At 48.6% G+C, this 14,669-nt stretch overlaps 1 protein-coding gene across 4 annotated transcripts; it reads right to left on the reverse strand.

Annotated features, from left to right (window-relative positions):
- Positions 1-697: 697 nt before the first annotated feature.
- Positions 698-11,052, reverse strand: LOC122369341 (BTB/POZ domain-containing protein 2-like). Of its 4 annotated transcripts, none has more exons than XM_043344007.1 (10): positions 10,859-11,052; positions 8,298-8,528; positions 5,142-5,321; positions 4,702-4,914; positions 4,124-4,302; positions 3,557-3,743; positions 3,140-3,270; positions 2,679-2,790; positions 2,051-2,173; positions 698-1,619 (listed from the first exon to the last, which is right to left on the reverse strand). In XM_043344007.1, the coding sequence occupies exons 2-10, from the start codon at positions 8,448-8,450 to the stop codon at positions 1,458-1,460; spliced, it is 1,440 nt and encodes a 479-aa protein (XP_043199942.1). In that variant the 5' UTR covers positions 8,451-8,528; positions 10,859-11,052; the 3' UTR covers positions 698-1,457. The 4 variants fall into 4 exon arrangements, with proteins under 4 accessions (XP_043199942.1, XP_043199941.1, XP_043199943.1 ...); XM_043344006.1 differs by having other exon boundaries at positions 8,298-8,531; XM_043344008.1 differs by lacking the exon at positions 10,859-11,052 and adding an exon at positions 10,759-10,812 and having other exon boundaries at positions 8,298-8,531.
- Positions 11,053-14,669: the final 3,617 nt, after the last annotated feature.

Consider the following 14,669-nt stretch of genomic DNA (forward strand, 5'->3'; position numbering starts at 1 on the left):
GAAGCGGCACACTGCACGTGCGCACGTGCAAGCGGGGTCGAAACTGACTTTTGCACGGCACCCTACTAACTGGTCCCCAGCCGTGTACCAAATTTGAGCGCAATCGGCCCAGCCGTTCTCGAGATCTGAGAGCGCCCCCTGCACGTGCGCACGTGCTGTAGCACCCCAACCTTAACACATGCAGATGAATTATCTGATGGAGACCTAACTGTGTACCGAGTTTCAATTCAATCGGCCCAACCGTTGTGCCGTTATTGAGGTTGCAATTTTGGGGGTTCTTGAAAAATGTCCAACTTTACCACGCGCCACGTGCGGTGGTTGGCAAAAACGCATGGTGGCCATCACACCACAGAACTTTTACGTCCAAGTGGCATTCAGTAAAGAAGACCGCTTGTCAATCAGATGTCCCGTTCCTAAGATATTAGCTTTTGAAGAGCGTCCCCACGGCCGGCCGGCCGGCCGGCCGCTCATACTCAGGATTTTCCCTTAATTCAGTATGAGACTCCGCTCGCTTCGCTCGCTCCGTAACAAAAACTGAGTAAAACTGACGATATACATGATGTATTTATAGCACACACGAGCAATCCAGGTAGTCGTATCGTATCGTATTCACGGCAGCATAAGAAATCATCCAAGACTGGCAATGTCTTGTCTGTTGTTGCACACACCACTAAAACACCTTACCGAGTAACAGCCGAGTCCTCGCACACACAGCGCCACGTCTGCTTACATTGGCAACCATGTCGCTGTTTGTATCTCAAAAGCTCCAGAATATCCATCTGAAGAAGCAAACCTAATATCACAATGCGCGTTTCGCCAGCGGGTGCCGCATGCATAAGGCACCCGTGGCCGAAATTGACGCCGACTGGCAGTAAAGTCTGCTGTTGCCACACCGTACGAAACGCTTCCGAACACGCGGACGCCACCGCCGCCTGCTCACGGAGCGGCTCGTGGCAGCAATTCAGCAGAGGACCGGTAGGAACGCGCTATTCGGCAGCGCTCACACTCAGAGAACACAATACACAATACGCAGGCAAGCGGCGGCACATATGACAGACAGATCTTTCATGATGAGTACAGATCTCTCACACACACGGGCCCAGCCCGGTGCCCGGCAGCGCCTCACTGCAACACCATCAGGTGGGGAACACTGTTCCTTCTCGGACCAGTGCACAGCACAGGCGAAATTCAAAACGAGCATGCCAATATATAAATATTCCACAGGCAAACCGAACACCGTACACCGCACAAATAAACTGAACAAACTTATCGTCTTGTTTGCACAATGAGTATACCTATCGCAATATGTCGTCACTCTCTACTCCTGGCAGTATTCGACACCAGCATTCTGATATGAAAAAGACCGGTGAGCTCAATCACCATCTCCGTCCCGGAAACTGAGATATTGGGCACGAGACCCAACCCACCCCAGCCGAACGCCAATACAGCGACTGAACTCACACATAGAATATGATCTCGGGGATCTGGCCGTCCTCGACTGAAGTACCGTTGTTGTTACCGATTGGCGCCTCGAAGTGGAAGGTCACCTTGCCGCCGCCGCTGGCGCACTCGACTGGTACCAGTCGGGAGCCGTGGGTACCGTAGTACGAGTCGAGACCCTGCGGACGAGGGCAACGCGCGCGGCGTTAGTCCGCCGCGAGGGAACAGAGCTTACAGGAATCTTTTTCACAGCGAGGCTGTCTGAACGCCCAGGTATCTTGTCCACTGAAGGGCTAATCTAATTTAGTTCGACAGGTAGTTCAAACTACACACTAGCCGAACAACAGTAATAATATATGAGTGGTTGCCTCATGTTTCGTATTGCAATTGGCATTACCTTAGCATGCGTGCTTTTCCAGATCTTGCCAGTATCACGTAGAATGTAGTCAATGCGAATATAACCTCTGCGACTATCACCAACGAACATCAGAAGAACATGGATGAGCAACAACGTCTGTCGCCCTCCATGCCGGTCTCGAGTGGCGCCACCTCGCCTTCAGTGTGACGCAGGCGCCGCCTTACCTTTAGTGTGACAGAGGCGCCGTCTTACCTTGAGTGTCACGGAGGCGATGTATTGGACGGCCGGCTCCACCTCCAGCGGCTCCGGGAACATGGCGCGGAACGTGCTCTCCGAACCGTCACTGAACACCGTCACCTCGTGACTGGCCAGCACCTGAGGGACAGTAACGTGACGCGTCACAACACACCCGTCACTGAACAGTCACCTCGTGACTGGCCAGCACCTGAGGACAGTAACGTGACGCGTCAAAGCACACCCGTCACTGAACACGGTCACCTCGTGACTGGCCAGCACCTGAGGACAGTAACGTGACGCGTCAAAGCACACCCGTCACTGAACACAGTCACCTCGTGACTGGCCAGCACCTGAGGACGAGTAGCATGACACGACGTCACTGAACACCGTCAACCATCGGTCAGCACCCGAGGGAAGGTATCGATCGAGTACCGCGGCGACCGACCAACCGCCTCTCCCGTTTGAGAGTCCCTCCCATCTTACACCAGCCACCGCGACGCCTCTCTCTGCCATTCGAGCCCCGTTCTCATCGTCTCGACCTCTCCCGTTGGGACCCCTCTCAACCACCCACCCTACCGTTCTAATCGCTTCGAACTCCCGTATTGTGACTTCTCCCATTTGAACCTCTCCCGTTTTCACCCACCTCTCCGGTTCGGACGTTCACCAGTCCGATGGTCACACCGTGCTCGCTCGGACCGTGGATGGCGCCGTAGATACCGAAACCCACCACGAATATACGGCGGTCGACCGAGAACCTGAACGGAGAGAGAAAGGTCAGCTCGGAGACACGTCTCGAGCGGTGGCGCCGCGCCCTCACACCGACAGTGATAGAGGCGCTAGTGGCATCGCACAATACCATGAACTGTGAAGAACTGCTCAAACTGAAGGGCGCACGGAGGTGCGTACGATTGATGCCAGGGTGATTCAATGTATTTGAATTAGGTTCTCGCATGCGATTTCCTGACTGCGGAAACAGTCTGTTTCAGCTTTTAGTACTGAATAGAGTTTAAAATACATGTAGAAAGTCAGTGTTCCAGGGGGCTATCAAAAGGGCCGAGCGTCGGATCGTGTTGGAATGGGCACGTCTGCGGCGGTGGTTCTCACATGATTCGGTCGCTGGTGCCGCTGTAGCCCCAGCGAGCCTCCACCTGACTGAACCGGCAGGCCGACTGTTCCACGCCCATCATACAGGAGCGCTGCGTCTCGCTGAACGAGACGCGCGGCTTCGGGTTGACCTGGGGAGGAGGGAAGCGTGGGTCAGTGTTACCTGACTGGTACAGCACGTCCAACCAATGGCCGCGAGTGTCGGTGCCAACGCTGAATACAATCACCTAAGCCAAAATAGGAGACACGTAAGCACGGTGATGCTAACTGAAAACAACTGTTCACCAGTGGACGCCCAACTACACACAAGCAAACAGAACGGCAACGCCAACACGGGACAGGCCGCTAGCCTGGCAACGAACAGCTACAGCTTAGGGACCGGACCGCCCTACGCTGATAATCAATATGAATACTGACTGTGAAGTAGAGGAACAGCTGCACCACCTCGCGGTCGGTGAGCACGCCACTCTGGGCCGGGCCGGCCGCGAACTCCTCGACACTCATCAGCGGGAAGCGCACCAGGTAGAGCGCGTCACCCAGCTGGGAGCGCAGGTTCTCCGGCGTCGGTGGCAGCTCGTGACGCCGGCACGCCGCCTCCGCCCACCTGAGGTAGAGAGTCGATCAGGGCAGTGCTATAAGAGTCCCAGACACAGGTCAAGAAACGGACACGGGTGAGGACACCACAGAACCACGAAATGCTTTGGTATTTTTAATGTAATTATACAAAAAAAAATACAGCACAAACTGAACTTCCTGGCCAGTGAGACTTGCAGTTTTATAATGAATAGGTCTCCGTTGTTCATCACTGTCCCCCAAGTGCGTGGCGTCATCCCGCCACAGCCTGTCCAGATCCACAAGAGGCCCCTTCCCACACTCAGACCCAAGAATCCATATCGCCCACCCCGACATTCGGCGCTGACCGTTGATCTCACATTCAGACCCTCACGAGTCCGTTTCGTCCATCCCAGCTCAACCAACACTGACCTGAGGACGGCGGCGAACAGGCGCGACTCCCGGATACGCAGCATGTTCCGCTCGAGGACCGCGCACAGTGTGTCGCGGTCGATATCCACGAATCCGTCGGCGACCAGCGCCACGGCCGTGCTCTTGTCTATGGTGTCCAGACAGAGGGCAGCCAGCTCGGGCTCGTCAAACAGCCGCGCCTGGTGCAAACAAATACACGTGTGTAAATACATGCAGCCATACGCAGCTCAGCAGCCATTGGAAGGAGATCAACAGCTGGGGAAGAGGCATTCTCATCTGTCACAGATGAAGAGACAGAGACGAATACGTCAGCGGACTAGAAAATACACTAGGAAACGCGTCTAACGATAGCCAGCGCAGATGTGTGTCATATTATCTAACGATATTTCGAAATATGAAACACATGAGTAGGTCAAACTTCAGATTACAGTAGGTACTAGACGTCTCATTGAAAATTACAACGAAACTGGCATGTGGCACTACGATTCAACTACCCACCGCCAAACATAGGTAATAGCAAAATGTTGGGTAAAAAAGCAATCTCTCGGGAAAACGGTTCTTCCAGTCACTCCACTGACCTGCGTTAGCAGCATGAACGCGTTGTCCGGGCTGAGATTGCGCTCCAGAAAGTCGACACACTCTCGCTCCAGGGCTGGCACGGCGTACTTTTTCGCCGTGTACAGGATGGTCATGACGGTCTCGGGTCCGATCAGCACCTCGTCCGTGTAGAGAAAGCGCAGTAGTGCCAGGAACGCCTGCGGCTCCACGTCCGGCAGTGCGATAAACTCGTCCTGGGGCACACCAACGAGCCTATCAGTTACACAGGCTGCCCGCAGGAAACGCCGCCCAGACCGTGAGGCGTCGACTGTATGTATATGGTATTCATATTCATTTTCCGATCGTTTTATTAGGTTGTCGATGCACAAAAAACATTCTGGAATGGAATGGAAAAATGTCTACGGGTGGGAGTTATACACATGTATGTCACAGATCTACATATATCACCCAGCGAACTCACCTCGGTTGACAGGGAGCTGTTGAACATGGCGTCGAAGACGGCGCTGCCGATGCTCAGTACAAACTTGTGCGCGGGCACCACCTGACGGTTAGCGTCTCGGCCCACCACGAAGCGCACGTCGCACATGGCGGCGCTGTTGAACAGGTACGCTATCCGCTCCACCACCGTCGACTTGGTGGCCTGCCGGGGTCGGGGCGGTGGTTACTCGGCGCTATACCCATCCACACAGACAATATCCCCGTCCCAACCTAGCCGCACACACCGCACACTGGTCAACCGCACAGACGGAACACTGCTCACACGGCGCCCGGCCCATCCGTACAGACGGAACACTGCTCACACGACGCCCGGCCCATCCGTACAGACGGAACACTGCTCACACGGCGCCCGTCCCATCCGTACAGACGGAACACTGCTCACACGGCGCCCGGCCCATCCGTACAGACGGAACACTGCTCACACGGCGCCCGTCCCATCCGTACAGACGGAACACTGCTCACACGGCGCCCGTCCCATCCGTACAGACGGAACACTGGTCACACGGCGCTGTACCAATCCGTACAGACGGAACACTGGTCACACGGCGCCCGGCCCATCCGTACAGACGGAATACCGGCCCATCTGAACAGACAGCACACGCTGCCCAGTGCTCATACAGCGCTCGGTCTATGTATGTGTACTAGGGTGTCCCAAATTTCGCGAAGTTTTCCAATTCACTTAGGATACACCGGGATCCCGTTCCTTGGTTCATTTGAACCTCACACACCAATTTATAGAGTAAACTACCGGTAAACAAGGTTGCCGCTAGTGCTCTGAAGTTTGATTTGCATTTTGGTGTTATATGATAGTGCAGCATTGTAGTCTCCGAATGTAAAATGGGAAATATGTGTAAGCAACGTAGCAATATTACCTTCTTCGATGCTCAGTGATGCTCAGATCCCACGCACATTGCACAATGATGAAAATCCGGGTTTATGTACGCATACATACGTGTGAAACTGTGTGTGTGCGTGCCCGTATGCCTCTGTGCGTGTGTGTGCGCGCGCGCGACTGCGTGCGTGCCTACCGGATAGAAGGCAATGCCAGTTTTAATCTTGGTGTGGGTGATTTCATGTGCCGCTGATTTCGTTTAGGAGTAAGCGATCAAATAAAGGTCTCAGGTTAGTGCTTCAAATGTCTCGCTTCAGATCGAACCGTCTGCTGCAATGGCACACCACATAAACGCAGATTGAACAGAATCAAATTTACATTGCAGCTATGGGCATTAAGTTCAGCGTACCCTGTCCTGAGACCGTCCGCGCGTAACATCACCGTACCCTGCTCCGAGATCCGTCTAAGCAAACATCATGCCTTGCTCTGAAAACCGTCTGAAACATCGTACCCTATTCTGAGATGCGTCTAAAACATCGTACCCCATTCTGAGATCCGTCTTAAACATCGTACACTGCTCTGAGGTCCATTTACACTCTACGGTCTACACGTAACGTCATCGCACCCTGTTTAATATCTGTCTACCACTACAGACCCATGTAACATCCTTCTTCGTGTGACCATAAAGCGACCTGTGCCATGCCACCACCTGGGCCAGCGCCTGCAGCTGGTCCTCATCTTTCGTTCTGTCCATCATCTCCTGTGCCAGCTTCACTCCGCGATCCGCTCCATCATTCATAACTTCCAGGCTGTTGACGCATTTGTGAACTGCGTTGTAACCTGAGATCCTTTTCCATTTTTGACAGGCTCTTGCAACCATTCGAGGGCGCACTAATCCATATTATGGATGAGTGCCTATGATTCTCATAGCCGGGTGCCCGGTGCAACCATTCGAGGGCGCACTCCTCCAGATTCTGGATTAGTGCGCCCTCGAATGGTTGCAAGAGGCTGTCAAAAAATGCAAAAGTATCTCAGGTTACAACGCAGTTCACAAATACGTCAACAGCCTGGCAGTTGTGAATGATGGAGCGGATCTCGGAGTGAAGCTGGCACAGGAGATGATGGACAGAACGAAAGATGAGGACCAGCTGCAGGCGCTGGCCAGGTGGTGGCATGGCGCAGGTCGCTTTACGGTCACACGAAGAAGGACCACGTGGGTCTGTAGTGGTAGACAGATATTATAGCAAGGTGCGATGACGTTATGTGTAGACTGTAGAGTGCAGATGGGCCTTAGAACAGTGTAGGATGTTTTAGACGGACCTCAGAGCAGTGTACGATGTTTAAGACGGATCTCAGAATAGGATGCGATGTTTTAGACGAATCTCAGAGCAGGGTACGATATTTTAGACGGATCTCATAGCCGGGCACGATGATGTTACGCGTGGACGGTCTCAGGACAGGGTACGCTGAACTTAATACCCATAGCTGCAATGTAAATTTGATTCTGTTCAATCTGCGTTTATGTGGTGTGCCATTGCAGCAGACGGTTCGATCTGAAGCGAGACATTTGAAGCACTAACCTGAGACCTTTATTTGATCGCTTACTCCTAAACGAAATCAGCGGCACATGAAATCACCCACACCAAGATTAAAACTGGCATTGCCTTCTATCCGGTAGGCACGCACGCAGTCGCGCGCGCGCACACACACGCACAGAGGCATACGGGCACGCACACACACAGTTTCACACGTATGTATGCGTACATAAACCCGGATTTTCATCATTGTGCAATGTGCATGGGATCTGAGCATCACTGAGCATCGAAGAAGGTAATATTGCTACGTTACTTACACATATTTCCCATTTTGCATTCGGAGACTACAACGCTGCACTATCATATAACACCAAAATGCAAATAAAACTTCAGAGCACTAGCGGCAACCTTGTTTACCGGTAGTTTACTCTATAAATTAGTGTGTGAGGTTCAAATGAACCAAGGAACGGGATCCCGGTGTATCCTAAGTGAATTGGAAAACTTCGTGAAATTTGGGACACCCTAATGTGTACAGACAGCACACACGGCGCCCGGCCCATCCGTACAGACGGAACATCCACCCATCTAAACAGACAGCACACACTGCTCACACAGCGCTCGGTCTATACAAACGTACAGACAGCACATATGGCGCTCGGCCTATCCGTACAGACTATAGGGGTTACAGGGCGCTCGACCCACTCAGCAAGCATCAGGGTAAAGTAGAGGCACTCTGGCACTCAGTACCTACCTGCCAGTTGTGCGGAACGGTGTGCCGGGCGGCGGGCGCCGCGCCGCCGGCCGCCTCGGCCGTGGCCGGCGCCACCCGCAGCCGGGCCACGCCCTCGGCCAGCTGGTGAGCGCCGCTGTTGCGCGGCGGCGCGCCGCTGTTGTGACTGGCCATGGCGAGTCTCAGCGCGCCGCTGTCAGCGAACGGCCCTTCACTGCCGCGTGCCCCTTCGCCGGGGGAGCCATTACAGATCTGCTGGTACACCGAAGGGGCAGTGCTCGTGAACGGGCAGCTTGGTACTCAACTACACTGGCACACAGGGGGTCCTGGTTCATGGCTGAGGTAGAGGGAGGGCAGAAAGGCTACATGCAGTCTTCTAAGATTGGTGTACGCTCTTCAAAGCTACATGTTATCTACCTACATGTTATCAAGCCACATGTAGCAATGATGTTATCTGAGCAGTCTGTGGTGAGCGTGAGCCCCCTTCAAGAAAGAAATCTGTCCCTTTTTAGCACTTTTAACACCTTGTATTAGATATTTGTATTCTACACATCCTTATTAATCACTTCATACTTCTAAAGCATAAAACAAATGCTCCAATGCCAAAAATAGTAATCACTTGAGACATGATGATAGACAGCTGAAGTCACATATGTCACCTGGTTAGTTTAAATGCTATGCCTAGACAGAGTAGGTCCTGATATATCTCATCTATTGCACATTGGTAGGTACTACATTACCCTGAGAGGGCCTCTTGCTGGTCTCAGAGGAAATACACCCATGACACTAAAATACATTATCATCATATCATGTGATGACACTTGACACTATATTATTACCTAACAATTTGGTTTTCAAGGAAATCAAATTCTTTTATATTTAGTGCAATGTGGATTGTGGGCCTAATTTTAAAGAATGCTTAATATACCACAGCTAACCTCCAAGGTTTGTTTGGTTTTGCCTACAATACATGAAGTCTCTAATTAAAAAAGGAATATTTTAGTGAAATTATTCAAGATATCAATTGTGTTGAAAAAAGAATGGAGACAAAGAGGTGAAAAATAAATTTAACAAAACTCATGGCCATGCTTCATTCATGTTCAATTTGAGTTCAGTTTCAATGGGTTCATATTGATTAGATAGATTCACATTGGCCAGATTGACAAAAATGCATTACTATATTTCAGCCTTGCATGGCTTAATATTCAGTTTTTTTTTCTTCAGAAAACTTTTAAAAATCCACATACTTTGGTATTTACTTACAATGCAATTGTATGCCTGCCTTTGTAGGTAGCCATATAACAATATTTAAATAAGTTTACTCTTCTAAAATCTAACACTTGTATTAGACACTTGTATAATTCAACAGATCCCTACCAATTACTGCATAATTGCAATGCATAAAAGTAAATTGGTATATAACACAATTAATTATGCTGCAACCTTCAGATCATATACTTTTAAAGATCTGGTGCACTGAATTGTACATAGATAATTGTATGTTATGTCAAGGACTCAAGGGTCAAGTAGAATTGTCTTGTAGCAGCAAGCCTGAGTATTGAATGATACACGTTCCTGCAAGGAGTTTGAAGCTCTACACAACTTATGTAATGATTACTTACATTATTTGGGTACCTATGTTGTGTTAATACTTGAAAACTGATAACTTTACGAAGCTCGTATAATGAAATGTTTGATAAATTTAAAATTTGTGTATTGTTTGGTCAGAGTAGGGCACATAACTACAACAAAGTTTGTTTGATTCCTGTAATATAGACATAATTTGATAGAACCCCTTACTAGTTATTTTGAGTACAGAGTAGGTAAGTGAAAAGTGTGTCATGGATAAAAGTTAATCCTTACATTATTCAAATCCAATATTATCATTCATCATTAACAATTATCACCACCTGCCACCATAAGTTGGTAATTTGTAGGCTGCATGTTGGTAGGTTGTAGGTAAGGTTAGGTCAGGTTAGATGTTTTGCTTTATATTTACTGAGAAAAGACAGTTCAAGTTGTGAGTCTGTGGCATTATTCAGCCGTAAGTCGTAACTATACCTACCGACATGTCTCATAATTTTTTTTTCTAGGTTTTAACAGATATATAATAGCTAGTAGATTGTAGAATGTAGAATGTCTGGAAATTGAAATAATTCCAAATGATGTCCCTTTGCATTCAGTAGCATTTTGAAGCTAAGGTAACCACATCACAATAAGTAACATCACAAACAAGCGGCGGAACGGGGAGCACCGTGCGGCGTGCCCCCTTTGACGTTGGCATTTTAACATTAGCCCTATATTGCATGAAAAGAATGCGACCAAGAGTTGGCACTTGGCAGTGCTCTCCCTTTATTGAAGGTGTTCTGCCACCACTGATCACAAATGCTAGGTGACATTGCACCAGCTTTCGCCCATTTTTTGTAAGTCTAAGTCCATCATTACTCAGGCAGTGAATGCAAGTCATTTCATTGATTTCTACCTCCAATCCTTCACTACGACAAACGAGATTGAGATATGTATTTTATGCAAAAACTTGAAGCCGTTGAAGTGATTAAACCATCATGATCGTTCACACTTACTGTTACAGCGTGACTGTGACTGAATGAGCGTGACTGTGACTCCTAAAGATAGAAAATCACTTTGAGTGACATCAAAATATATCAAAATGATTCGGCGTTCACGCCCGTTCACGGTGAAATTGGGTGAAATTTCGAAAAGCTTCGTATAATATTGATAATATTCAGCGCATAATATTCAGCGCGTCAGGTTTGTATTGCTGCGTCACTTTTGAGTAAATTGGTATCAAGCGCTGCCAGATCTATATAAAGGAATAACTTCATGACGCCGCGGACTCCAAAACCAAGATTACTTTACCTACCACCTTTACCCCAAGGCCCTAAAACAAAACATACTAATACCCAGTGCTTTAGCCTTTACGCGATAACTAATTTTCGGACCTGCGATAACGATAAAACGATAAGAAAGGTTTGCGATAACGATAAACGATACACGATAAAAAATATTCAAAAATGTAGGCAGAGGTCGATAAAATCTCTGACCATCTGACCCTAGTCAGAGAAAAATAAGCGAGCAAAATCACATAAAGAAGAAAATATCATGGAAGAAATTCTAAGATTAGCAAAGCCAGCATTGTTCCATCCATACACCTATGTCATCGACTAACAACAGCACGAGTAACAATTTAGTGATGACAGTTTTCTACCATTTCTCCACTTTCTCCCTAGTCAGAGCTGGTCTGATCCGGTCAGAAGCAACTCTGTGCCTATTAGGTCGGTTTCCCTACCAATTCATAACCAAATATCGCTCTTATTGGCAGTCGGAGAAAGTGGTGTTTTTGTCGACCGCTTTGTTTTCTTCAGCTGCCAAACTCTTGAGACAAGAGAAAAATAGTTGAGATTTATCAATAATAGTCGCTAATTCTTGCAATGTTTATTGCGAATCTGAAGGAATTTCTTCAAATACAAGGAAAAGTCTCAATAACGGGAAATAGCCACCTTAGCGGCAAAGACGCTAAGGCAGGGGTCGGCAACCTTTTTTGGATGGGGTCCTTATATGTGATTTGGAAGCAACCGGCGGGCCGGAGCATGGTCACAATTTGTTACAATCACGCGCAGGAGCAACGGACCGGAACACAATGTTAGTTACTGATGCCAGCCGCGGGCCGGATCCGGCCCGCGGGCCGTAGGTTGCCGACCCCTGCTAAGGGCCCCACAGCGACGCGCGGTGAGGGAGGGAGGGAGTGGGTAGGGGGACTAGGAAAAAGGAGAGATGAGACGCGGGGCGGGAGGGCAGGAGGCCGGCGCTGGCCGCGGGGAAGGTAGGGGTTGGGGGGGGGGGGGACTCGCAGGAGCAAAACACACCCGGGTTTCAGTCGGCAGAGGACTGCGTGCGCGTATTGTATTGTATTGTATTGTATTGTATTTTACATCATTGGCACTCATCTGTGGCGAATTGTCGGCGATACCTTGGCAACAAGTCGGCGCACGCAGCGATATGTCGGCGCCGACTCGGCGACTGTTTGGTGATTATATTCGTTTATCACAAGTTCGGAGAACGGCCACGAAATTTTCATTTTTCATGAAAAATTTGTGGCGGTCGTGACGAGCCGTAAAAGTCGCGCGGTGGACATCGAATGGTCTGCGAAATGCCAAGACCGTGGAAGAAAGATCCCGAATCGGTCCGCGACATAGGATGACCTGCATATTCGTGCACATTCGTGTACCAAAATTGATTTGGCAGTGTAACAAGAGCTTATGACTGCCGTATACCAGTGTTTTGGGTTGCGTGGATAGGTATCCAAATTCATCATTTCTCACAATCGCGAAGAAAAGCCTGGAGAAAATTGGCAGGCAGTCGGAGAAACTCCATGAATTTTGTCGACCTCTGAATGTAGGTAACAAAGATCGATAACGATAATTGTTTTTTAACAGTGATAACGAAACGATAAACGATAAACGATAACGATAACCGTTTTTTTAACAGCGATAACAAAAGCGATAAGAAATACAGCTTAAATAAGTGTACATACTTAAACTGTACAAAAACGGAAACCTGAGCCAAGTTGGCGTAGTTTTTTATGCATTTGACTTTCTGGAGCAAGTTTGTTTATATACTTATTCACTCCCCCAAATATACGGGAGTGGACCCCCCCCCCCAGTGGCGGATCCAGTGGGGAGGGGTGCAAAATGGGCATTTGCCCCCCCCCCCCCCCAACGGCATAATTTTAACATTACGCCTATGGACGCGAGGCATGGAGAGAATCGATAAATTGTTATGGTTTGCCCCCCCCCCAAAAAAAAAAACTCTGAGCTGGATCCGCCTCTGGGCTCTGACCCCCCCCCCCCCCCCTGTGACTGACCTCTGCCCTGGTCCGCCGCGCAAATTTATACCACCCGTCGGCCGTCTGACAGATCTGTACACTTAGCAAATAGCAGATACAGTGGAATCCGTTTAACCCGCGCCCCACTGGGGCCCTGGGGGGGGGGGCTATTCATAGCCCCCTCCCGTTTTTTCTGCAATGACTTCCAAACCACTTGAGGTATCGACGCCAAATTTTTAGTACCTTTGGCTGCATTAATTTGACACCTTGTGTCAAAATTTGAACTTCGTAGCTACCATAGGTCGGCCGGAAATGACGTCAGAGTGACGTCATGTTCGGCCGATTTCGACGCAAAACATTGAACCACGGCAATCGCTCCCAAGAGCTCAGTTTTTAAGCTATATCCAATTTCTTTGCATGAATGGACTCAGAATTGACTGCGCTATCAAACTGCTATCTCGGATTTTCAAAATTTTGAAAATTTCGAAAATTGTATATAATAATATTCAAAATTAATATTTTTATATTTTTCAAAACGTTTTTGACTTTTCGAAACAAAAACGGAATATATGTGACAGAATGTATGCTTATGACTAACTCTAGCAAGTTTTAGCTGAATATCTTCAAAAATGGCCAAGTTACACGCATTATTGCAAAAAATCACAATTATTTATTTTTCAAATCAATTTTTCAGTACGTTTTTGACATCGTACACCAATATAAATAGTACCATCGTGTTCCTGAGCTCAAACTGCATCCAATTGACACATTTTTGGTTGAAAAATATTAACTTCAAAATTTGACCTTTTTGACCTGAAAGTGACCTGACCTGAGCTAAGTTCGACTCAAAATGACCTCGAATGACACAAACGACATCAAATTCGAAATATATGGCCTAAATGAACCATAAAACATGTGTCACGTGACCGACGCATGATATAATATTTCCGTGACCTGTGATGACCTGACCCTGACCTGAAAATCAAAGTACAAGTTTTGTACCCTCAAGGTATCTAGAGCATCTGTTCACGAGTGTGCAAACAAAAAATGAGCCCGATCTGACTTGTAAGACGCCGGCCAGAGCCCAAAATGTGAACAAGCCGAAATGCTAATAATTTTTACTTTGACCTGACCTCTGACGTCATCGCTGACCTCGAGGTCAATAAAATTAGGTTTTGCTCGACAGTTTTTCCAGGGCTATCAGACGCCGTTTGAATTTTGACAATCGGCCCAGTATAGTTTCGGAGTTAAGAGGGGGGGGGGCTATGGAGTTGCTATGGAGAGCCCCCCCCCCCCCCCCCCCAGTAGGGCGTGTTATACGCAGACCCCAGTGCACAGTGGGCGTTTCAAGGGTTCTAGCCTCTCACAACCTTTCAACCCTTATAGCCTTGGATCTAGGAGACCTACACCTACGAATTACACACCAAACTGTAGCAAATTCATTAAAGAACGTGAATGCATGACGATTTCCCATGTTATAAGCTTTCGCAATGTGCAGTAACTGCATAAAATGTTGCATAAACGTGGCAAAACGGAGCACTTCCATTCCC

Source organism: Amphibalanus amphitrite, unplaced genomic scaffold (genome assembly GCF_019059575.1).
Source record: "Amphibalanus amphitrite isolate SeventyFive unplaced genomic scaffold, NRLGWU_Aamphi_draft 001026F_arrow, whole genome shotgun sequence".
NCBI classification, from domain to species: Eukaryota; Metazoa; Arthropoda; class Thecostraca; order Balanomorpha; family Balanidae; genus Amphibalanus; species Amphibalanus amphitrite.

What these genes read in the sequence shown, in the direction of transcription:
- LOC122369341 (XM_043344007.1), bottom strand. Translation starts at nt 8,450, where the DNA reads ATGGCCAGTCACAACAGCGGCGCGCCGCCGCGCAACAGCGGCGCTCAC. An exon ending in GGCACCAGCGACCGAATCAT is followed by an intron (nt 2,791 to 3,139) that starts GTGAGAACCACC and finishes CTCTCCGTTCAG; the next exon opens with GTTCTCGGTCGACCGCCGTA. An exon ending in TCGCCTCCGTGACACTCAAG is followed by an intron (nt 1,620 to 2,050) that starts GTAAGACGGCGC and finishes CCTCGTCCGCAG; the next exon opens with GGTCTCGACTCGTACTACGG.